Below are 25,245 nucleotides of genomic sequence, written 5' to 3' on the forward strand. Positions count from 1 at the left end.
TCTGTGCGGAATTTTTCTGTCGACACATCTTTCGCCATTTCTACATATGGCAATATTGCAAATACGTAATTGAACAATGTAAAAATGGGAATATTTTCTTTCCTCCTGAATTTTTTTGGTGACCATATTACCCATTTATATATTGGCGTCATTCTGACAGTTCCTATTTTCTTAACCGGCCTCTTGTGTTTAATATGCTCGAATTTGTATCCGTTGCGATTGGTGCCATTCTAATAGTACAGTACCATAAATTTTACGTTGTATTCAGAGGCCACCATAGCTTTTAGTCGAACATATAAAGGCTTCGTAATTATGCCAAACTCCTTTCCGACCTCATGCATATTGTGCTTCGTGTACAGATAGCGCAGAGCGAAAAAAACACGGACGAAGGAGGCGCTCGTGAGCAGGACGGGCGCAATGTTGGTCCGCGTTTTCTCACGCTGCTCTGTCGATATCCAAAGAATGAGCCAAATAGCCTAAACCAAAGTTTTATGCTCCTCGTGCCTCGTTCCGGTGTTGTAGCACGTTGTCATAGCCGCATATTTGACCTCCTCTTTTGTGTCCCTGTGCATCCTCCCACACGCACTCAGTGCTTACTCTCTCCCTTTTTTACTCTTTCAATTCCCCTTTGCCCACCCCAAGTGTAGGGTAGCAAAGCGGGTGCTCGTCTGGTTGACCTCCGTGCCTTTCCTGTTCTCTCTCTCTCTCTCTTTCATCTCCTCTTCTCTGTAAATATTGTGAGATTCCTACGCACTATAGAAGGCATTTATGCTCCATGTGTTCAATGTCGCAAACATACAGTGCACTCATAATATAAATATGGAGCTCCCAAATAAATAAGCACTTACTACACGTTGTTTTTTAACCTTGTCTAAGAATCTGCGATGAAAGGCCTACTTTTTAGGGCTTTCATTTGTCTCGATGAACTGTCGAGTAATTCATTAGTGGCTAAGTCACGATTACCTTTTTTTTTTAAACCAGGTTATCCTGCTCAACCCTGCAAGCTTAGGGTACCATCTGGAAATGTTTGTGCTCGCCTAAAGATAACCTCTTGAAGTAGCTCGTCTTCGTAAAGAGTAAGGTATCTAGTACACAATGATCATTGTTCATAAACACTCTCAACATTGGCGATGTGACATCTGACACCTACACACTCCCGCAAAGGGGCATCTCGCAAGGAGCAGAGCTCTCACCAACACTGTTGAACTTAGCAATGTGTCGCACACACGGAGCTTTGCTTCCCATACCACACATACGTTACACACTGTGCACCGATGACTTAACCATATGGATCTACAAAGGCCCTCGGGGGAAAATGAAGGACACCTCGCAGCGCGCGCTAGATGTAGCCCAAGCGGCAGCTGCGAGCATTGGCCTGGAGTGCTCCCCGGAAAAGTCGCAGCTGCTTGTTGGGCACCACCACGTGCTGGAGACCCCCTCCACCCCCCATCACTCTACACAACAAAGGAAAATACCTTCCCCAAAGACATAATATCAAAGCAATAGGCATACACGTGCCGCGAAATGGAGGGGATTGCGCGACTATTCAGCACTTGCTAAAGCAGGGTGAACAGGTCTTGAACATGACGAAGGGCATTTTCCAATCGCCAGCGTGGGCTTCATGAGACAGACATGCTGCGGCTGCGTGACGCCTTACTCTTGTCTCGCCTCCGCTATCACGCACCACACATTAGACTCACAAAGGCGCAGTACAACAACCTAGGAACCCTCGTAAGCAAAGCCACCATACTAGCAATGGGAGTGCCGACCAGCACAAGCACGGAGCTCGTAGACAAGGCAGGTAACCATAACACCTTATAGAAAAGCTTATAAGCACACACAAACGTGGGCAGGGTATTAGATTGAACAGCACCACATCAGGCAGAAGAATTCTTCAAACGCTGGGTTTCAAACCCATCAACAACCCACCGCCTGCTCCGCCGCTCGGCAAAAATGCCCGAGCACTTCTCACAATAGCCCCCATACCAAGGCACATGGACCCCCAATGAAACAAAGAACGCAGCGCACAGCGCATCACGTACTACAACGAGTACATTCAACACGCCAACATCCACGCCTGCCTGTATACCCATGCTGCCATCAACAACAGCGCAGCAGCCATAGCCGTTACCGATCACCGCCGTACGATCACTCACACGCAAACGATCAAAAAGAGGGAACCACAGTGGGCTGAGCTTGCCGCCATCATCAAGGCAATTGAACTGCCCCTAGTCACCGCGAAGAGATAAATCATACTTATAGATTCGACCAACGCTTGCCGGGTACTTCAGAGCGGACAACTTCCCAAAGATTACTGTTAGGCAATCCACAAACACCTGCACCGGCCCACTGATGTGATCTGGATACCGTGGCACGCGGGAATGGAGGGCAATGAAGGGAGTAACCTGCTCACCCGAGAAACCCTGCGCCGGGCCCCCTCCAGCCCCTGCTCAGGAGGTTGACGCAGCTATTTAAAATAGGAAATTATATTGTGATTAGTTCGAATAAAGGTTTCAGGCAACACCCAGCACCGTTACTCCTTCTTAAAATTTACTTTCACTCATTAAATATTATGGGGTTTTGCTAGCCAGAACCATGATCTGATTATGAGGCGCACCGTAGTGGGGGACTCTGGATAATATGGGGTTAATTAATATGCACCTAAATCTGAGTACACAGATGTCATCGCATTTCGCCCCCATCGAAATGCGCCCGCCGTGGCTGGTATACGATACGTGACCTCTTGCTTAGCAGCCCAACACCATAACCACTAAGCAACCACGGCGTGTGTCTTTCATACATATATACATGATTCTTTATTGTCCGGCCCTCGAGACCACGGGCCCTATAACGTAAAAGTATTCCAATATGTTTTTATTCCAGTCTCCTGACGTCGAATCTGCGTAACCACCGGCGCAAGCACCGGGCGGTCACCCGCATGGTTGTCTGAACAGACCAATCAAACGCTCTCCTCATTCATAGGAGGTCACTTTTGTTTGCTTGAAAAACGAATAACATTGCCTATACACTGAGCGGCTTGTCGTATCTAATTGGCTGCCAAGAGGCAAGGAGAATGCTCAAGTGGAGAGGGATTCGATGGGGCAGAGCCAGTGCACTGAAAAGCGATAACCAGATGAAGAGTGTGGTGACGGCGTCTGCGATTGGTCCGCTTTCCTTACTTAGCTTGCGGTGGCTGGTCGGAAATCGCGGCGGCATGCAATGGAAGCTTCAGAATGAAGCTAAAACGGATCTTCAGCAAAAAAGAGTTGGCAGAATGAGATCGTAAACGTGCCGAAAGTGCTCGAAAACCTTACGCGGCCACGCGAGAAGTTTTATTATACGCAAATAAACCCATGCTCTCCGGCAGGTGAAAGTCGCCAGTGCCTGAGCTATCGGCGGCAGCCATCTTTTATTCCTTTTGGAACTGGGCAGCCCGCGGCTATTCATAAGAAAATTCAGTTTTGTTCGGCATATTAATGCATCTTTAATACGTACACGTCAATCTGACGCGGTGAGTTTTCGCGGTTTTGTGACGTCGCGTGACAGGCAGGAATAATGGGTGCAGCCCGAAAACTTTTGACCAATAGCCAGAGGCTAATGGCGAAAAGGCGTCGAATCAGAAATAACTGTGTTTCTTAACTGTTTTAACCTAATAAATAACTGTATTTTTTTCTTTTTTTTCGGTCAAATCATGCATAGTAAGTGTGTACACATCATACCAGATGGGGAGGTGTCGCGGTTTTCGTGACGTCGCTTGACAGACAGGTGAAGTGGAGGTGGTCCAAAAAAGTTTTTGACCAATCGCGGAAGGCTGATAACAGAAATGGAATAGAAAAGCTTGGAATGGTTTTACGTTATAGCGCCCCATTACTGGTCGCCAAGCCAGCCCGCTGGTCAAAACCTTTCGATATTATTTCGGTATTATAATATGTACGCATGCCTTGAAATCCCATTTAACACTCTTACCAGCTTCAATCACGCAAGCCAGTGCTTTGAGACACTTGGCACATGGGTCGCGTCGTAATAGTCGACTCATAAAAGTCAGAACGCGTGCTGATGACAATGCCAATAAAACAGCAGATGACAATGAAAATAGAAGTTTTGCGTCTGCAAAAGAAGATGCAATTGTGCAGTAGTTCGTTTGAAGTCAGATATGCTGAACCCAAATTCTACAGTGCCAGAGGGACAAAAAGTTGAGTCACTTTAGAATACGCCTAAGACGGTGAATGCAAAGTTCAGCGCGCTCACGAGACATTCATTAAATTACTTGACATTCTCATTCGAATGCGTTGTTACTTCTTATTACTACTAGCCTTTTTTCACCAAAGGCTGTGGGTTGGAGTGTCTTATTTAACTCTACATTAATTAAACTTCTCCTGCACCAAACGTTGTAGGTTCGACTTCCACTTAGGCTCGAGGGTTCGACGCCCACCGAAGGTCTTGGGTTCGAGTGCCTGAATCACCTCTATCTTAGTTGACTTTTTTTGCCATGATGAGCGGTATCGGAGCCAGCTGTGGAAGAAGACGACGAACGCGCGAGCAGTGGCACGAGCGCGTGTCTGCGCAAGGCGAGCTCGCATGAATTTTTGTGTCGCACGCTGCATCTTGCAGACTATCGGGGATATGAGCCGCTTAAGGCTTTCACCTTATAACTTGCAGCCATTGGGACGCCGCGTTTAGACAAGCTTTCTTTGTGGCGTCCGAAGGTGTAGGCGCTGCAGTTGTGGTGGCCAATGAGACAAATCTAGCTGCGATTTGGAGGTCCCGTTTAGTGAAGCTTTCTTTCCGGCGTACGAATGTTCCCAGGTAGGAGAACGGACCGCTCATATATGCAGCTAGTAAAGAAACCTTAAGCAACAGAAATCTCAGAGTGAGCACTACAGATAGTAAATAAAGGTGCCTTCAGCAATATGCGTTGTGCCGGTACATTGCTTGAATGCCGACAGTCATCGTGAAATACGCTCTGCCGGAATTTTTCGTGTTTGCTTCTCCAGACCGGTCACCGGACTGAAGTCGGAACAGGCCTAGAACATTGAGGGAGACAGGCGATGTCACATTTGCGCGCTTTGAGGCCGCTATCGCTGCATCCAGTCAGCAGGAAGGGTAGCTGTCGATATCATAAACGTCCTCTACGGCATGGCGCATGCGTACAAGATTACCTTACAAGTGGGAGGCTTTCTTTCTTCCCCACCGCTCATAATCATTATCGCTTTCTGTCTCGCTACCACTGCTGAATCTAAGGCTTCATTGCCCTCCCACTTGCACCGCTGGCTTTTCCAGGCGCAGTACTTTTTCTGAGCTGACAATGGTGCTGATCGGCTCGTGCTCGGACTAATCGGTAGAGCATATGGCTGTGCATCCAGTACGGAATATTTGATTCACGGGTCTTGCTGCATCGTGTTTCACTGCAATAGGCACTTTCTGCTTCGCTAAAATAGGCATACTTTTCTACGCTTCACTTTGTAGCAAAGTGGCCGGTGACGAACTGGGCTTGCGATACTATGAACGGACTTGGCCAGAATTGCTACAATATATACGAAAGCTTGGCTGTAGTGCTAGAAGCCGCTTGTACTTTTCTGATTAAGCCAAAGCAATCGAGTCGCTATCTCGGTACCCATGTTCTGACATACTGCGCTGGCTTGAGCAAGTCATAGTAAGGCTGTATAGCTTAGTTGTCTGTATGTAGATTAAAAATATTCTTTGACTACTCACCGAGATCCATCGTATTTCTTTTTTAATTTTAATTTTAAGCATAAGTTGCTGGTGCATAGTATAGGAACAAATTCACTTAAAATAGTGGACGTAATAAAGTTGCCGCACGATTTCTTAGAAGGATTCCGAAGAGCGGAACAAATCTTTACTGCGTTTTCCGTGAACGAAAAGACACACGCACGCACATTAAGAACACGTGTTTAGAGTAAGTGAACATGGACGTACTTTGCTGCCCTACTAAGTGACGACATAACAATGCCGCAAGGCTAGCGACAATCGCTATAGCGATTGTCGCTAGCGACAATAAAGGCAACGTGATTACTTTTTTACTTCTGAAAAAGCAAGTACACGCACGTACCACGTGCATGCGTGTTTAACACCGTCCAAGGTTCGCGGTAATTACATATGTACGTCACGCAGAGCACAGCTTTGCGGTATTATACGTTGGCAGCGGCATACAAAGTGACCATGAAGAGTACAGTTAACCTCGCAAAAGGGAAGTGAAATTCGATTTAATGGGCCAAAGGAAGTGAATATTTATGCGGCTTACTAAACAGACTAGTCAGAGTCACGCACTTGTGCAAACAAAGAGCTTTTGAGCCTTTCATGGTTATATTGCACTCAGTTTTACAAAGACGATATTAAGAAAGGACAGGACGTGGACGGACGTAGCGCAAGTCCGTCCACGTTACGGGAGTACGGGGGTTACGGGAGCACAAATACACGTGCCAGCTTCTGACAGCACCCAGCAACCTGGCTGCACATTGCAAACAATGCAAATGCTCTCCGCTTCTAGAAAGCGCCACAGTCATTGGCACAACAAAAATAAAAACGGAGCGAGAAATATGGGAGGCGCTTGCGATAGCAAAAGAAAAAGAAATGTGCGTAAGCACTCCGTCCATCGCGCTTATCAAAGCTGAGGTTGAGTTTGCCAGGGCGAACGGGTGCCAGTGAACCATGTATGCCTGACCCGAACTATGATCACATTCCGTGAACTTGTCATATCTTTTATACCCCCCCCCCCCCCTCGCGCCATATCTCCTTGTATATAAGCGCGTTATTTAACATTATTAAACAGTTGGTAGTTTGCGCTACGTCCGTCCACGTCCTGTCCTTTCTTAATATCGTCTTTGTAAAACTGAGTGCAATATAACCATGAACGTTCACCAACTAGCCCCCTTTATTGCTTTACTAAATGTCTTTTGAGCCTTTTTCAAGAGGTACACTTACAACAAGAGGATGTCCTGCATATGAATGCGTTGCCAAAGTATTAAACAGTCTATTTGCAAGTCACATGAAAGATCAGTCAGGAGACCATGAGTTCCTTTAGTAAACAAACTAAAGCTTCCCGCAAAAATTCTTCGTATCGGTGCTCTTTTTTAAAACGTTAGTAGTACTTGCTATAAGGACGCACGGTATACGCTTGAAGGCGGTTGCTGGAAGCTCACAGCATGTAGCAGTACCACTGGAGAGTGTCAGAGAAAAGCTTTACTGCCACGCGAAAGAATGGGCACTGGAACGGCGCTATTGCTCTTCAAAACGTCCTAAAAATCTAACAGCCGCAGCAGCTGTGGCCCTGTCATCGAAAAATGCAATCCGGAACTCGAACCAGGGAGGCCTGTAGGAGTCGAGAACCCAGAATTGCGAACAAGAGAACCTCCACACGCTCTCCTTAGCAGTGTTTTTTTATGTTCGGTAGTCGGCAGTCTGCTATGAGCAGTCACTAAGTTGTGTTGAAGAGGAAAACAGGTCATCAAGTTAGACACTGGTGTTGAAAAAGCCGTCCGCCGGGTTGCAACTCTTCATAAGATCCCGCTCGTAAGTTACTGTTAATGGTTGGAACGACCGGTTAAAGTAAAATATACACACATCGATGCGTGTTTGTGTACCGATTCTACATGCTCCTAGCGTTTTAAGTGGTTTGTGCATTTAGGATGCGTTTTGTCTTTTCTATGATATTAGTGCGTCTCATAATTGTTCTGTGTTAGCGTATGTTTTCTGAAATTCGACATTCCAAATGCTGCTAATGACTGTCGAGTGTATGAGAGAGAGACAGAGGAAAGGGGAAAGGCAGGGAGGTTAGCCAGAGTGGAAGATCCGGTCTGCTACTCTACGCACTGCAAATATGCGCCGGTGTCGTGTTCTTCTTTCCCTTCGTCCTCGTCTGTTTTGCGCTGTTAATTTCCGAGACATGCATCATCACCAACTGACCCAAGTTTCTCTTCTAGTAAATATGTAAATTTGTGTGTTTGTGCAACTTTATTGTATTTAACCTACATTTTGTATGGCCGCAGTGCCTTTGTAGGGTGGCATGGCTTCACCAAGCACTCTTCGGTCTTTAGCCATCTCTCCTGAGGCAATTTGTAGATTGTCATAAATAAACGAATAATGAAAGAAAGAAAGAAAGAAAGAAAGAAGGAAAGAAAGAAAGAAAGAAAGAAAGAAAGAAAGAAAGAAAGAAAGAAAGAAAGAAAGAAAGAAAGAAAGAAAGTTGTGAGGTGTGATAACAGTATACCCGGGAGAAATGTGCAAATAAATAAGGGCTGGGCATCGATAAAAAAAGATGTACCCAATATAATCGGAACCTTTTAATTAACTAATCACTCTTACAGATTTACGTAACTATAGGTGGTTAAAATAATCTAGTCGTTCATATAGGGTGTCCCAAATATCATGCACCAATATTTAAAAAACAGTGGCTATGGTGTTGGGCTGCTAACCACGAGGTCGCGGGATCGAATCCCGGCCACAGCGGCCACATTTATATGGGGGCGAAATGGGAAAGCACCCGTGTAGTTAGATTTACGAGCATGTTGAAGAACTCCGGGTGGTACAGATTTCCGCAGCCCCCTACTACGGCGTGCCTCATAATCAGACCGTGGTTCTGTCACGTACAATCCCATAATCTAGTTAATTTTAATTTCAATATTTAAAAATATGCAAATGCCTCGTAGATGGACAGAACCAAGATAATGCTGTTTGCCGTCGTTTGGTGATGCTCAGATAATTTTATTTGGATTCCTGCTAATGATATAGTTAGTCTTAATTAATCAACTTCTCAAATATTATAGTTAGAATAAAAGTGTCGATGGTAGAATTGTAGAGCAACATGAAAAACTCGCGAATTAGATTTCTGTTGCTCAATACGCACTACGTAACTTTGTGTTTTGCGAGAGTGAAAGAAGCCCGCGAATACAGGCAAAAGTGCCGCGTGGCTGGCCGCTCGCGGCACTTTGCGTTATACGCGGGCTTCTTTCACACCCGCAAGAACACTTTTGTGAAGCACGTATTGAGCAACGGAAAGCTAATTCGCGAGTTTTTCATGTTGCTCTACAATTCTACCATTGTCACTTTTAATCTAACTATAATATTTGAGAAGCTGATTAATGAAGACTAATTATATCATTAGCAGGAATGCAAAAAAAATTATCTGAGCGTCACCAAACGACGGCAAACAACATTATCTTGGTTCTGTTAAGCTACGTCACATTTGCATATCTTTAACGTTTGGCTCAAGTTAAAGGAAGCACCCTATATACATAAACTTCAAAAGGAAAAGAAAGCATGCAAGGAAAGTGGGCTACAAATCGCACCCTTCGTATCACGTCTACGAAACTTTCAGTTGGTGGGCACGTCAATCATATTAAACTACTCAGACGCAATCATTAGTCCGGCCGCGGATGCAAATATGTTTCTTAACATTCTTTGGCAGTCTCATTACGATACGTGCGAGCCTTCTTGGCATGTTACCGGGTATTTGGTCAGAACCCTCGTACAAGCCGCTGAAAGACAAAATAGTTGCAGCGTACTAGCACATTCTGCAGCATAGACCTCTCTATATTCTCCTTTTTCTCACCCCCAGTGTAGGGTAGCAAACCGGGTGCCCGTCTGGTTGACATCTCTGCCTTTCCTGTCCTTGCTCTCTCTCTCCTCCGCTAGCTCGATGTGCAGCGCGCGTGGGTAGCTTTTATTCTTCGAGACACGAAGGCACAGTCATAGCCGGAACATTGTAGCTCAGTCGGTCTTTCCATATGTTGCCGCGGAACAAGTCAAGTGGTGACGTCGATGCCGACGCTTGCCTGATTTTGATCGTGTGAGCTCAGCCGACTAATCGTGACAGAAAAAATTAGTCGAGGTCAAAGCATTATTCAAGCGCTAATCGACCGATTGCCTAGACCTTATGAAAGGTGAATCAGCCTACTATAATTACAGCCTCTAAGAAAAATAAAATGGCAATTAACAAATTTCAGGTAACTAATCACTGAGCCTTCTTATTACCTTCTCTCTCGATGTGTTTCACATTATATACTGTGCATACCGAGACAAAAGGCTGGCATTACGTTTGTTTAATAAATAAAGGGTTACATTATCTGGAAAGAGAACATGTGTTTGAGGGTCACGAGAGAAAATTAAATTGCACCTTAATATATTTTCCTCCGATCTCTCTCTCTCCTGCAAGGAGGTTGTCTTGAAACGTTGTTTAAATGTTTGTTGTAAAGGGCAGACACCATTGCACAAAATGTCTTCTGTGCAATGAAAATGACAACAGTTAACATCTACGCCCGCTATATGTAGTGCTAGTCGAGGCAAGTACTGGAGGTGTGCCGACTTTTTTCGATAAACCGGAGAGGCAATAGGGCACGAGTAACCATGAGATATAGGTGCCAATAAACATGTTCTTGCACTGAAATAAGTTCGTTGAACCGGAGTTATGTCGACACATAGCCAATGGGAGGAAGGTCAAATTGCAATAGCACATTGTTTCGCTTTACGATTTTCTCCTTTCTGACCCTAAAGACAAACATCGCAACCATCGCGACCAGGTACAAATTGAAAGAAAGGGTCACGTTTATATGCACTCGCATGAGTCTATTTAGTAATGTTTATGTTGGCGACAATCACACGAGACTTCTGTTTATTTGAAGTCTTGTCTATATTAAAAATAATTGTGGGGTTTTACATGCCAAATCCAGGATATCATCATGAGGCACACCCGTAGGAGGGGACTCCGGGTTGATTCTAACCCCGTGGGCTTCTTTAACGTGCACCAATTGCACGGTCCGCGGGCGTTTTTGCATACCGACCCCAGCGAAATGTAACCGCCGCGGTCGGTATTCGAACCCGCGTTCTCGGGCTTCGCAGCGCACACCAAAGCCATTGCGCCACCACGGAGAGTCTTAGATTTCACTCTAAATGCCGTCAGCAATGTCGTTGTCGTCACAGCGACCACAAAACAGTCACCTGGTCCACAGCTTAACGGTGCGCGTCTGGGTGATATTGTGATGATCAAATGTTTCGGTATTACACCCGCGAGGAATATGAAAGGGAACACCGAATTATTTTCGAGCAAACATAATTTGGCAAGTATGGTTTCAGCCCTGACGTCTGAAATAGATGTTGAAATGCTATGATCTGGTGAACGCAAATTTGGTAGTTTGCTTATGTATCTGTGTCTCGAGACTTCGACGCATCTGCTATGCGAGCCGTGTGACTTATCTAGAGGAAGCAAAGGCGCCCTACGCATTCTCTTGAAAAATGCGCTACGCATGCAGGCTATAGCGAGGAATAAATGGTGCATATATAAAGGCAAGAAGGGTTAACTACAAATATTTAGGTTAACTACACCACACAGGAGATAATGAAAGAAAGCGAAGAAGAAAAGGAAGTATATATCTAATCGGATAGGCACTGCTGCCAAACTTAATACGGGCTCCCGAGTTTAAGGGTCCTGGCATCTATGACAGTTATTGCCACGAACGTTCTGTGCGTTTCCCATTCTATCCACAAAACAGGAACAATCAACCGTACAGGGAAAAAAACAAGACCAATCATCTTTGACGATAAATGACTTTAACATGATAAATGGCTTGCGTATTATCCCCCCCCCCCTTTTTTTTTTGTCGTGATCACAACTAAACGGACACTCGGGTCTGAATGATGCCATCGGAGCCACTACCGCCGCCGCCTTCGTGCTGTCCCGCCATCGACGGTGCATGCGCTGCTCGCGCGCAGAGAGTTAGAGAGCCCCCACAGACGCGGAGTGATATTGGTTTGTAAAACGACGAAGCGAACTGGACGCAAAGTCAACGCCCCCAGCTCAATGGGCTCGGTGGTGGAGCCAGGGCAGCGTTCTACCTTCCGCTGCTGGCATAAGTCTACTAAGAGCTACTCTGAGAGCTACTCTGTAGCTCATAAGAGCTACTCTGCGCAGCACTGGTCTGAGCGGAACTGGCAGTAAACGCCAAGCTGACGTCATCTAATATTTCGCTGGGTGCTAACGGTTTCCCGTCGACCTCACCTCGTGCACCGTGGAGATGCGGCGCTCCTTATGATGCCAGCGTCGTCAAGCGTCTGGTAGCTGCCAGGGCGCTTTTCCTTAAGCCTAGCAGCAGTTGCCTTACGTGCAGCGTCGCGCCAATCGTTATATCATCGTCCAAGTAGGTCGAGCGCAACGATAACCTCACTGACGCTGCCAATGCGTCGCACTTTGGGCAAAACTGCCAGTTTTTTTTTGCTTCTAGCAACGACATAAACACGTTCTTTAAGAAATCTTTCTGACGTGGACCACATTTTGAAAGAAGCGTTTGTTGATAACATGTAGCGAACGCGCAATCCTATGTCGAGGAAGGAGAAGTGCTGAGCTTGCTTAAACATCTGCACTAAGAAGAGGCGACATCATATTCAGATTAGGAAAGTTGCTCTGTAAATCAGGTAACAGGAGAGATCTTCAGTGAAAATTTTAGGCTTCACAATTATAAGATGAAGCTAAATGGGTGCAATGTCATTCAAACGTACCACTTTGAAAAAAGGGCTTTTGTCAATGAAATTGTGCACACTGCAGGATGCGTCGAAACAAGTATTTCATTCTACTTGAATGAAAGCCCGCTCAGTTTCACTTCCTCTCTGCTCGTTACAAGCCGTAAAGAAGAATGAAGAAACGAAATCACGCGTACAGCATTTGGTGTCAACAAAACGGCAGCTATTATCAGTATTACCATTATTACTTCCAAAAGCAATCTCCAACATCCGAACGACTATGGAGTACAGGTAAACGGCATGTAAGTATAGAATTGAAGGCCGAACAAATGCTCATCGCGTAAGGGCCCCAGCCAAAGTAGCTCTCACGAAAGTGCCCGGCACACCGGCATAACAACCGTTCGCACCAAATAAAAATAGCCTCAATAGCAAAAAGGCTAGTAACGGCTCAACGCTGTACAAGATATATAACAGTGTCTACATCCTTTTATTACATCGCTTTACCTCCCGCCAGCAACGCCGTTCAGTTCTTCGTTCGCCTTCAGCCGTGTACGTTACTGCTGGGGAAACGTATCCTCCCACTTCCTGACCTCGCGGCCACGTGTCCCCTTCGTTGTTCAACTACGCCACTCGGTTGTCTTCAATTTCGAAGGTACATCGTGGACCCAGCGGCGGCAGCTCTGTAGGACCACGCGTTGTTTATTTGCTTCTTTATTCTGGGATATTAGCGTAATTACGGGCTGAGCTTGCGCACGACTGCGTTTAGCATGCTCTTTAGTTCGTTTCCTTTTTTGTGCGTGCATTTTTGCTCAGCCTCATCTCTATCACACATGACGCTTCTTCTCACTCGGAGCTCATAAACAACTCAGGCTGTACGCAGGCAGTTGGGCTGAGTGTGCTTTGTAAACGGCTCCTGCAATTTAGTCGCCTTGGCGAAACCGTCTAACAACTGTTCGCGTGCACGATTATTCTAACAAGCGCGCTCCCTCGTCTACCTTGCAGAGCTCCGTAACGACCACTTCGGTGACAGAGAGGAAAAAGCACCTCGAGAACAATGACGATCAGGATGACCAGCAGCTGCCGGAGAACAGCAGCGACACCGAGAGTGAGGACGTGTCCAAGGAGCCTTTCAAGATGGAAATCGTCTGGCGCAACGTGTTCCTCTTCCTTGGGCTCCACATTGGGGCCGCGTGTGGCCTCTACTGCGCCATCTTCACGGCCAAGTGGCAGACAAACCTTTTGGGTGAGGACCCAGGCGCATGGTTCACTTGCTCACCCCGCTCTGCTAAATCTGGGCTAAACACGCGCTTGGAAGAGACACGTTGTTGGACTCGACAACTCGAGTCACTTTCAAACAAAAGAAGCGCATTGTCACGTTCCAGTGACGATGAAGGACTAGACAGTTCCAGAACTATGCATGAATAATATATCTCTTTATTGGGCGAACTTGTGCCCAGAAGTGTAAACAAAACTCAAATCACATCGACTGCGGCGAGTACGGTTGTAGGTCGTCGAATATGAACTCGCAAGTCAAACACCTCTGCTAACTGTGCGTGTATCACCGTACGTTACAGATCAGTCGCTGGTCCCTCACGTACATTCGAGAATCTGTTAAACTATCCGCACCACGTGCGTAATCTCATTAGACAAGAATCTTTCGGTATAGAATCGGCGACAACATTCCAGAAATTTGGCATACACTATGAGTGTCCTGTGCCAAGCGATAAATTGATGGGCTAATAGTGATAATTCGTAGGAATACGTTCACTGTCAAAATGCAGGGCAATGGACGCGTGATAGTATCGGCAGCGGTACACACTGGCGAGCGGCACAAGCTTCTCGAATGTCCGACGGGCGCAGACGTTCTATGACTGCATGTCTGCGACAATTTGCAGGAGCTTGCGCTACAATCTACACGTAAACCACCAGCCCTTCATCAAAAATGTTTGTGACGACAATCACGTAATATTCGTATGTTGCACGTGAAGTTCTTTTCAAACATGAAAACACGCAAAGTACACAAGTACGATGCTGAAGCAGCACGAAGAATTAATGAATTCGGGGGGTTTGACGTGTAAAAACCACGACTTGATTATGAGGCACGCCATAGTGGGGGACTCCGGATTAATGTTGACCCCCAGGGGATACTTAACGTGCCCCCAATGCATGGGACACGGGCGTTCTTGTATTTCGCCCCCATAGAAATGCGGCCACCGAGGCGGGATTTGATCCCGTGACGTCGTGCTTAGCAGCGCAACACCATAGCCGCTAAGCTAGAGCGACGGGTCCGCGCGAAGACAAGGGACAGAGCAACCGATGTACACTGCTAACATATGGTCGAAAGGGAAAGTTGGACGGGGGGAGGGGACGGATGACACGTCGCTGTCTGGCCAGAATTAGGTAGGGGCGACCACTCTCCTTCCCCTCTCCTCACCTGAGTCGCCGTCAGTTCGCCCTCTTCAGGCGACTTTGCCACAGAGGAAGGTACTGCGTGCTCGCTCAAGAGCGCCGGGCATGTGGACTTCAGGGAATGTCTTGCACTCTGACCACTGTTTTCAATTTTTTTTTATATTTACGAATACTGTTGGCCTGTCGGCCGTTACAGGGTGGGTCAAAGCAGCACTTGGACAATCAGTACAATACATGGTATTACAATTATACATATAGCAAAAAAACAAAAAACAAAAAAAACAAGTTAGTAGCAGTATTTCGGCAATTAGTACAGTACATGAAGTCAGTACATGAATAGTGTTTTAATATGAGAACATAAGTGAACAAAGAAGATACATAAGCGAAATATAATACATATACTCCGATAAATATGACTATAAACGCAGTGTTAATAAACGAGGTCATACACTCTCCCCTCCCCCCCAAAAAAACAAAACAAAAAAAACCACGAATACGTGCGAGCTTCTTTCAATGTTGCCTTAAGTTTTTCTCGAATTCTTCCGCACTGATGCTTTCTCGCGTTAACACCGGTAACTCATTCCATTCTTTAATGGTTCTTGGGAAGAAGGAAAATGCGTAGGCGTTAATGTGTATCTGAGGTATTTGAAAAGTATTATGTTTGCTTTTCCGTAGTGTTCTACCTTGTCGTGCTATCAAATACTGTTCGCTATTAATGTTGAATGTGTTTTTAGTGAGAAGAAAAAAGAACTTTAACCTAGCTATGCGCCTGCGTTCAGCGAGCGTAGGCAAGTGCAGCAATCCGAGCATTTCGGAGACTGAATCTGTGCGAGAATAACGCGATAGGATAAACCTTGCTGCTCGACGTTGAACTCTTTCCAGTCTCTCAATTAGCACTGACTGATAGCCCTGACTGATTGTTAGTTCTCTCATTTAAAAAAAAAATGAAACCTTGCAGCAGATCCAACGTGCCTTGTTGGAATCTATATATACAGCGAAGCTTACCAGGCAGTGTTCACGCGCACCTTCTCATCTTGGTCAAGGATGCCCCGAACTAGGCGTTCTGCAGTGCAATGCACCTATGAACGCAACCAGCGTTATAGGGATTGAAAGAGGCAAGCCGGCCTTCTGTGCCACTTGTTTGTGGTACACTACCTCCCCTTGGAGGCGCAGAGTCGATAGTCCACGCACTTGCCAGGGTGCGCAACTCATGCGCAATGCGACGCCATCTCCTCCGGTGCCATCTCTCCCGTCTCATCGCGGCTCTTCGCCTAGCGGTACCTTCGCCCTCTCCACCAGTGGCCAATGACCCGCATGGGGAGGCCGGCTTCCCTATACCTTCTACTTCCGCGAGCGAAGTAGTGCGAGCCTTCGCTCCTAGAAGGCACCGCCGTCGCGTAGCCGAGTGTGAGTTATTAGGCGATAACGCAGGCGCAGCAGCACCAGCATCAGGCGGCAGCCACGGTCAGGAAAGCCTGGGATGCTTCGCGAAGCAAGCTTCGCTTTAAAAGCTACCCCAGGTACCTCTCCGTTCAGCAAGAGCTTTGCCCTTTCGTCAGACCGGCAGTGGTGGATTGGTGCTGGCGGCGTTCTGCCACTCAGCGAGATATAGCAATTTTATATCCCGCACGTGGAGGCCGAATTTAAATCGCGGCAGTATGCTAATACGCTTGTGCACATATTTAGGTGAGGAAAAAAAATTCTAATCGGTAAAAATTATTCTATTGCCCTACACTATGGTATCTTTCATAGACCAGAGTGTTGCATGGGTGAAGTTCAACCTTGGCCATCAAATGATGGCTACTTACACAGTTGTGTTCTGTTTTCTGACATGGTTGCACACGTGTAGACTGTACATTTCATAGTATTCTTCTTTAAGTCTGCAATTTTTTTACCAATTCTTTTTTTACTAACAGATTTAGGGCCCCTAAATGAACCATTGGTGACTATCAGTCCCTCACAGCGTAGTGAGCAGCTTTGGAGGTATAAACACCATCAGCCAATCAGTCAAACCAGAAAAGTGTAGACTTTTTATTGCGATCGCAGTTAATTGCTAGACACTGGATTTTCCTTGTCCATGTGTCCGTCCATCCATCCCTCTATTTCTTTACGCTGATGATGACTGCTGTCGTCACCGACGTTATTCTGTCGTCTGCAGGCTACCTTCCCATCCTTAGCTTCAGCTCACCATAGGGCGAGAAAAAGAATTGCGATGGAAACCATCTCAGGATGACTGCCGACGTTAATGCGATTAACATTGAAGCAACGTAGCGACACGCAATACTGCCACCGCCGAAACTGGTCATGTATGAGGCGTGTACTGCAGCCTGTCTCCTCTCTGTGCCATATAACTGCGCCATATAAAGGCGCTGCCGCAAGGTCCACGCGTGGCGCGCGTCTGAATATTTAGGCACCCTGCAATGAAATTTGTCTATACATGTCGGGCCCCCTTGCAGCGACTCTTGCGAATTTCTGTTAAACGAACTAAGAATGCAAAAAAATAAAGAAGAAGAAAGAACGAACCAGCAGGTAGCCTACATAAAAACGCGCGAATTGATTCCCGCTCTTGTAAATTGGTTTAGATAGCGGTTTTGCTCGTCTCGCTCCAAAACAAACGCGCAGTGGTTGTTACGTGTCAACTCGACCTTCGTAAGCGCTGCGTACTGGAGCTTAATTGCACTGTGCTTTTTGTTGTACATTAATAAGCAAACGCGCAGCTTCTTTCTGCGCCAAGATCAAGACGAGACTGCTGGAATCGGGCTGAATCATGCCGATGTTTTCTTGCGCTTAGAAAAACCGAACTAAGGTTGGAGTGCACCGCAGGACATGTCAAATATTCGCAAATTCGCATTTCTCTGGCGCATGCTTGCGCACATTTGTTCAGCATTCGCGTTGTTTGGTCTCAGCTGTTTGTTCTCTATTATGCCTCTATTATGTGTTTCGCGGAACTGACACGGTGGCGCTGACGGCTGAGCCGATCGCTGCGCCGCCTAACCATTGAAGGTAGCCTATACACCATTGTTTCATGGGCGCCACCATATTGCTGCGCAGTGGTGCCATCTATGGGCAGTCGGCATGCTGGTTTGGGCGAGCACTCCGTCTTGCATGGCAGGTATACGCTAGGCGGTAGTTTCTGGCGTGTGTTTTTGCGTTCGTGCCGTCTATTTAGTATGACGTGCGTCTTGTACGTGGAAAACGGTTCTGTGAGACGTATTGAAGTGGTTTAAGTCGGCACGACCACACTTTCTGCTGGCGTTGAGGCGGACGGAGCACGGAGCGCGATGTGTGCGCGCATATTCGTGCCTACAATCAGCCTCGGAGATCGACTGTGTATTTCTGAATGTTTCAGTCACTAATGTAACCTTATTGCAGTATTGTCCTCTATTTCTAAGCTGCGGTTTAGGAGCCATGAAACATACGCGACGATCGTAACAGTGTGGGTACCGTTCTGATACGATAGAAGCTGTGCTGTTATACTTTGACAAGCGTTCAAACTGTTAGCTGCAGATTACATTGCGTTACTACTTAGTTCGGTGGATGAGGGTTCCACCCATGAACAAAATAGTTTTGGTTAGTAATAACAGCATGTCTAACAGTGTGAATTAAGATTGTCCAGCTAAGCGACCGTTTACGAACTGCACGAGCGTTCTAAGCAGTGATAGGCGCTAGAACAGATATCTTTGTTCTATATAGCGCATGGTCCAAGCATACTTGGTTCCACCCATGAATAAAATAGTTTTGGTTAGTAATAACAGCATGTCTTACAGTGTGGATTAAGATTGTCCAGCTAAGCGACCGTTTACGAACTGCGCGAGCGTTCTAAGCAGTGATAGGCGCTAGAACAGATATCTTTGTTCTATATAGCGCATGGTCCAAGCATACTGGATCAACATTTATAGATCTATAAACGTTGCGCGGTGTGACTATGCGAGGTCGTGTTGCGACGTTAGCCCGTTTTCTCTTTCTTTTTACGACGCACTCACACGTGTTACGGAAATTTTGTCCTCAAAAATAGCCATTGCTTTCTCTTTATGTGATACCTCTCATATATTATGGCTTTACAGGGCGAAAAGGCAATGCCGAAGCACATAGCTTATATATGTATCACGCTGGTTCACCAACTTCAGTGATCGCTGTGTTGAGCAGCGCCATCGGCCTCATGCAGGAAGGCTAGCGTAGACATATAGTGATTTCAAGACTGTAGACTTGAAATGAGTGAGAAAGATGCCGGTGTATCCCAAATATTTGATAGCAACTGCTGCTTAGATGTTTCGTAGTTGTCTTAGGGTGGCCGTACACGAGCATGCGCTCTTATGTTTTATGTTTTAGTCCTTACGACAAGTAATCAGATACTTAGCATATTTACCATTTCGTGTGGGTAATAGAGAGATACCGGTTCTCTTCGTTGAATTAAAACCGATATACCCAAAATAGTTCACAGCACATACACACACCGCGGCTGATAATGCGCGTGGCATGCTTGCGCCCCCAAGCGATATTTCCGCGTGCTGTAGTTACCGATGCACCGAAAGGCTTCCCCGAGGACTTTATATGAATGGGCATTGCGTAGATTTCGCAAAGCACGCTCTAAAACATATCGAAATCGTTCCGCAGCACGCTACAGCAATACTTTCAAGCAGCGCCTCCGCATGCATTTTTGCCGTCGGATTACGGTAAAAATGCATGCTCCTCGCCGAGCGCTGCCGGTGTGATAAAGAACGCCCTGCCGCTTCCTCGTCGCCAGTCACGATGCAGCCGACCTTGTTCACCGAACGCACGCTTGGGAGCAGCACGATACCACTGCGCAAGTGCTCCGTCACGTGGCTTTTTTCATATTTCGCGGGCTTTCTTTGGAACGCGAAAAAAAGGACCACGTGAGATATATCGTGTTGGAAACAATTTATTGAGAAGTTTCTCAAGGTGCTCTACAAATCTGCGTATCATACTTGGGGTCCTCAGCCAAGAATTAAAAAGTTGGGTATTTAAACTTAATTAATTACCGAGTTATGGGGAAAACAAACAAAATGTCTGAGTTACTATAGGCTATTGCGAATAGTACGCGTTCGGTTCAATTCGCTTCCGACGCGCCTTTCATTTTTAAATTCTTGGCTCAAGTTATGTGAGACACCCTGTATATTTCCCACAACTAAAGCCTCAACTGTGGGCGGTCCTAGGGCCGACGACGACGCCAAAGCCTAAGAGTTCGCGCCAGACGCCTAGGCAGGGTGAAGCCCACGCTATTAACGTGTCAGACGAAAATAAAGTTTTCACAACCACCACCGACCTCATTGCCTCCTTCCTCGCAGCCTTCATTGGACTTGGCATCTCCGGCGTCGGCTCTTCAGTGGCAGCCCACCGACTCTGGTGCCACCGCACGTTCAAGGCGAAGCTGCCACTCAGGATAATTCTCATGATAGCCAACTGCTTCGCGCTGCAGGTGAGTGCCGCGATGGATTGCCGACACACGGGGCAGAGCCCAAGTGCACAGCCACAACCTGTTCCCGCATTTTGCCGTGCTCAGAAAGCTAGTTTGAGAAATTCTGTGCACCTGGAACGAGAACCACGTTCCTGATTCACACAAGCGTTTTCGCTCCTAAGAGCTATCTGTGATGGACCATTCACCAGAGCTAACCGTATGGTTGTTATCACGACTGGCTGAAACATTTCCTTACGAGGTGGCACAATTTGCGAACTGCTTTGTGAACAAGAGTCTTGTTCAATTAGATGTGCACTTAAATCGCTATTCTTAAATTGTACACGCACAGTTTTAAGAGGTAGGTTTCATTGTTACAAAATGTAGAAGTTAGAAAGAACAACAACAAAGCATTGTTTAATACACACACACACACACAAAAAAAAACAATACCTATGTATTATGGGCAAAATTTCTTTTGAATATCCCTCTTTTCTACCATAGGAACCATTTGGCTTCACTAAATCTAAATCAAGCGCGGCTGCAATGCTACTGATAATATCTCAGTTTCTTTCTTAACCATATTGTGAGCCTATAGGACTTGTTTCTGAATGGGAATCAAAAAAATAGGACAGAAAAGACAGCTCACGGAAGCGATAAAGAATTGAAAATTTTGTTCAACCAGTGTCAAGCGCCCAGCGCTTGTGAAGCAGGCCGCTGCAAACAGCGTCGATTCGGCTACGTGAATAATTGGCCCCGTCAATATCCCTATAGAATGACAGTCATATGTGATAAGTGCTCTAAGCGGTTCAAATCTTTGATAAGCGCAATCATCAGTGATTCATCTATGTGATAAGCAGAGTGATTCGATTCAAAACGCGTACTGAATTGAAATGTGTTCGATGTGCTAGCGGTACAGCGCTAGGTATGAGCTGGACATCACTGTGCATGCGAAAAACTTCGGAGGGACTTATTGCTTGGGTAGTGACTCCGAGCCCGTACCGTACTTCACATGGAAAGCTTGTGTCCCGAGTGCCCATCCACCTCACGTTCCTCAGCGGGAAATCCGGCAAGGCGCTATCCGCGTGACTCGGTCGAGTGCTGTGTGACTTGCTCATTTCCTTCGATTGCTGTTTGTTTCGTCCTGTTTGACACCGTGTTGTGTTCGGCTATGTGGCGTTTAGCTAACATTTCGAGCTCGCTTTCCTTATCTCTCATTTGCTTTCATTTTCCCATAAAGCATATCGCCATTCTTTTTTTTTTCCCTCTGCTTTCTTTTTTTATTTCGTTACGCAAAAGACTTGCCTGAGGAGTCCTCTGTCTCGCATTGGCGTTCTCGCTCTCATGGCTATACTCTCAGCCGTTAACAATATGCCCCAACCACCACTACATTTTTCCAGCACGAAAAGCGCATTCTCGCAGTACTGCTCACACGGCGCTAAACATTACTGCTATCCGCATTGTCAATGACCCTCCAACCGCTAGCGCAAATCGATGCGCGCTTTTTCCGCCCAGTAAGCGCAGGAGTCTTGGGTGAATCGCGGGCTTCGCAGACGCCGTCTGTAGCTTATACTATCATTATCAGCTTCTTCTTCGTAACCTACTCAACGTATAAAAGCACAACCAAGGCTCAGTCGCAGAACAACCAAAGTGCTTCCGCAAACGTCAACGACTGGCATGCTCAGCAAGTAATTCCTCTGTCACCTGCTTTTGCAGAACGACATATATGAGTGGACGCGGGACCACCGGGTACACCACAAGTTCTCGGACACAGATGCCGACCCGCACAACATCAAGCGTGGCTTCTTCTTCGCCCACATGGGTTGGCTCATGTGCAAGAAACATCCCGAGGTGTTCCGCAAGGGCGCCACCGTCGACTGCTCCGACGTGCTGCAGGATCCCGTCGTTGTCTTCCAGAGGAAGTGAGTCTCGAGTCCAAACTACGCGGCTGCGCTTATAGAACACACTTAAAGAACAGCGCAGCAATGCAAGGCGTTGTTGCACACCGTCATACTGTCGAATCAGTATTCGTAGGCGTTATTGGTCAGTGACTGTCGGCGACACGCTGTCTTTTAATTGCACTTGTAGTTAGTCGAACTCTATGGAATGTCAACAAATGTATTACGTAAGTTCGGTTCCTCGGATGTTGCGTTTCCCAACTTCAGCGACTAACACATCCCTCCACGAATTTCATTTGAACGAGCTGCTGTAACGTTGGAAATCGATGGTCTAGACTTAATATTCCGAGTTTGGAAACGTGCAAATGTTGCTACGGCTTTCGCTTTGTATTACTAGACTGACACATCCCTTTGTCTTAATACATATATTCGCCGGTTCGCGCGACATAATTTGCACCCCCTACCGAAGGTATACGGGCCACACTGTATAGAGAGGGTGCGTCGGTTGTTTGGCGGAGTTTTACGGGCTCTCATCGCTCGAAAGTTCAGAAAAGCGAGGGTGAACACATGACATCTATAAGTACTGGAACCATGCACAACTGAAGACGCTTTGTTCGGCACGAAGTATAGACTCCAGTTACGCTCCCTACGTCCTCTCTGCTTGTGACCAAAAATGCGTGAACGTCGCGTGTGACTTGCCGACTTGCCGAAAAAATGCCGATTGCTTCGGGGTATTATTGCGTGGTTGACCGTTTTTGCCTTTCTCAGCAACACCAAGAATTTATTATTCGTGTTCTTCTAAACCACTTCGCCGCAGGTACTACGTTCCTCTAGTGACGCTATTTTGCTTCGTGCTGCCGACGCTCGTGCCAATGTGGCTGGTGGGCGAGACGTTCTGGAACGCGCACCTGGTGAACGGCCTGCTGCGCTACACCATCAGCTTGCACATGACGTGGCTGGTGAACAGCGCGGCACACACCTGGGGCTACCGCCCGTACGACAAGAACATCGCGCCCACGGAGAACCCGGCCATGTCCGTAGGAATGTTTGGCGAGGGCTTCCACAACTTTCACCACGCTTTTCCGCAGGTTGGTCCTCTCGCTTTAACCGCATGCATGTGGTTATTTCAGTGGTATACTAGAAGAACAACGGCTCAAAGTTATTTGGGACCAATTACCATCACCATGAGGGGCGCCTTCACTTCGTTCTCCACACGCAGAAAAACAAGGGAGCGGTTGTACCCATTATATTTATGCAGAAAACGCCGGCAAGTCTGCCTGCAGGGTCAATTTGTTGCCAGGTGCACTGCATTAGCTGGAGGGAACGTGTAAGAACAAAGAAAAAAGAGAAACACACAAAAAAGGAAGGTGTTGGTGATAATGGAGGCAAAAATAAATAACATTCCTCATACATTCAACAGCGAAAGCACTTCTTGAAATACCGAGTCCAGCTCACTCTCACAAAAAATCTTCCTGATAGCCCATTGCACTTGGCGCTTCAAAACGTAATGCAACATTTTGATTTTGAGAAATTAAAACAAAACAGCGGCGCTGTTTTCTCCGAAACAACAGTTTCCACAACGCGTTTGAAAATGTTTTTTTTTTTCTTTTTTTTTTACCGCGAATGAAGTCGGAATTGCAATCAACCTTTCTAATCTTTTCTTTAGAATCATTAGAATCTTGCAAGATGTTCTAGAATACGAGGTGTCCTGAATTAAAATTTACTGCATATCATCGCCAATAATTTGCTGTTCCCCTTTTAATGCAGCCAGTTTCGTTCAAGTCGGTTTAACGATTCTCTAATGACAGCTTTCCTGGCCTTCAAATGTATTTAAACATGGAAATAAATGTCCAGAGCATAGTTGAAGGATGCTCTTACTATAGAGAATGCATGCCTAAATCTTTCTAGCCATGCGTAGCTGAAATTGCAGGTTACTGACTTGATAATAAATTGATTGGGAACTTCCAACAATATGTATTTCGTTCGCGTTCCCAAGTAATGGCGTTTACTTACGAGATATTTATCGAAAACCATGATGCCTCAGAATTGTTTTAGTGAATAATCCCTTCACAATAAAATTAAATCTTAAGATAATATAGCATAGGTGCGCACATTTGCTAATGAGACGTAGAAGAAGAAATAACTCGCCAACCTATACATTATTTTACCAGTACATCCATCGCCATCGTTTCTGGAAACATGCGTCCACATAAACTGTGCTGCTGTCAGGAACGTTGCTTCAGTTGTGCGCTTTATAGGGCGTACTCGTGAAACGTACCTGGTACCCAGTGGCTTAACTGAAAACTTGATTTCAAAGTTTTCAGTTAAGCCACTGGGTACCAGGTTTGATTTCAAAGATGGACTTGATTTCAAAGATGGACGACGACGAAGTGTCTTTTGATACAGCGCTGTTCTTTCTAGCTCCGGGTTATTTCTGTGAAAACCTAAGTTCATCCGCTGGTCCTCGCTCCCTGCTCAGTCGCAATGGAAGTGGACGACCCCGCACGTCTGCCGGCGACGGCGGCGTCAGCGGCGGCCGCCTCCAGGAAGCGGATCGGTCAGCAGAGCGACACCGACAGCGAGGACACCCATGTCTACTCTCTCAGCAGTGAGGACACTTCCGATGACGACTTCCAGCTTGTACAGAGCCGCAGAGCGAAGCGACGGAACACCAGGACGTCCTCATCGTCAAGCACGGAAACAGTGAGACAGACACAGAGGCCGGACGCCAATACCATCATCTTTGTGCCCCTGCTTCCCAACGTCAACATGAAGCTACTTAACAGGCAATCTGTGTCGATGTCACTGGAAGCCTTGGTGCCAAATGAAATATCGGACATTCGAGTGAACACCCGAAAAAATCTTCTGGCGGTTGATGTCCAGCATGCGGCTGCTTTGACCACTCTACGCAGCGTAACGGACCTCGATGGCATTCAGGTGCGCTCTTACATCCCTCTGGGATCTGACGTAGTCACCGGCGTTATCTACGACGTAGACGTCGCCATCCTTAATAACGACTTGCCGATTCTTATCAAGCCAGCCAATGATGAGGTCATC

At 46.5% G+C, this 25,245-nt stretch overlaps 1 protein-coding gene across 1 annotated transcript in view; it reads left to right on the forward strand.

The window, feature by feature from the left end:
* Positions 1 to 25,245, forward strand: part of LOC135901052 (acyl-CoA Delta-9 desaturase-like) — a 41,937-nt gene that overhangs the window by 8,672 nt on the left and 8,020 nt on the right. The window contains exons 2-5 of the mRNA XM_065430698.1: positions 13,471 to 13,711; positions 20,184 to 20,314; positions 22,007 to 22,212; positions 23,006 to 23,276. Coding sequence (XP_065286770.1) covers positions 13,471 to 13,711; positions 20,184 to 20,314; positions 22,007 to 22,212; positions 23,006 to 23,276 — 849 coding nt within the window. The remainder of the gene's footprint in view (positions 1 to 13,470; positions 13,712 to 20,183; positions 20,315 to 22,006; positions 22,213 to 23,005; positions 23,277 to 25,245) is intronic.

The sequence above is a fragment of the Dermacentor albipictus genome, chromosome 1, assembly GCF_038994185.2.
Source record: "Dermacentor albipictus isolate Rhodes 1998 colony chromosome 1, USDA_Dalb.pri_finalv2, whole genome shotgun sequence".
Lineage (NCBI taxonomy): Eukaryota > Metazoa > Arthropoda > Arachnida > Ixodida > Ixodidae > Dermacentor > Dermacentor albipictus.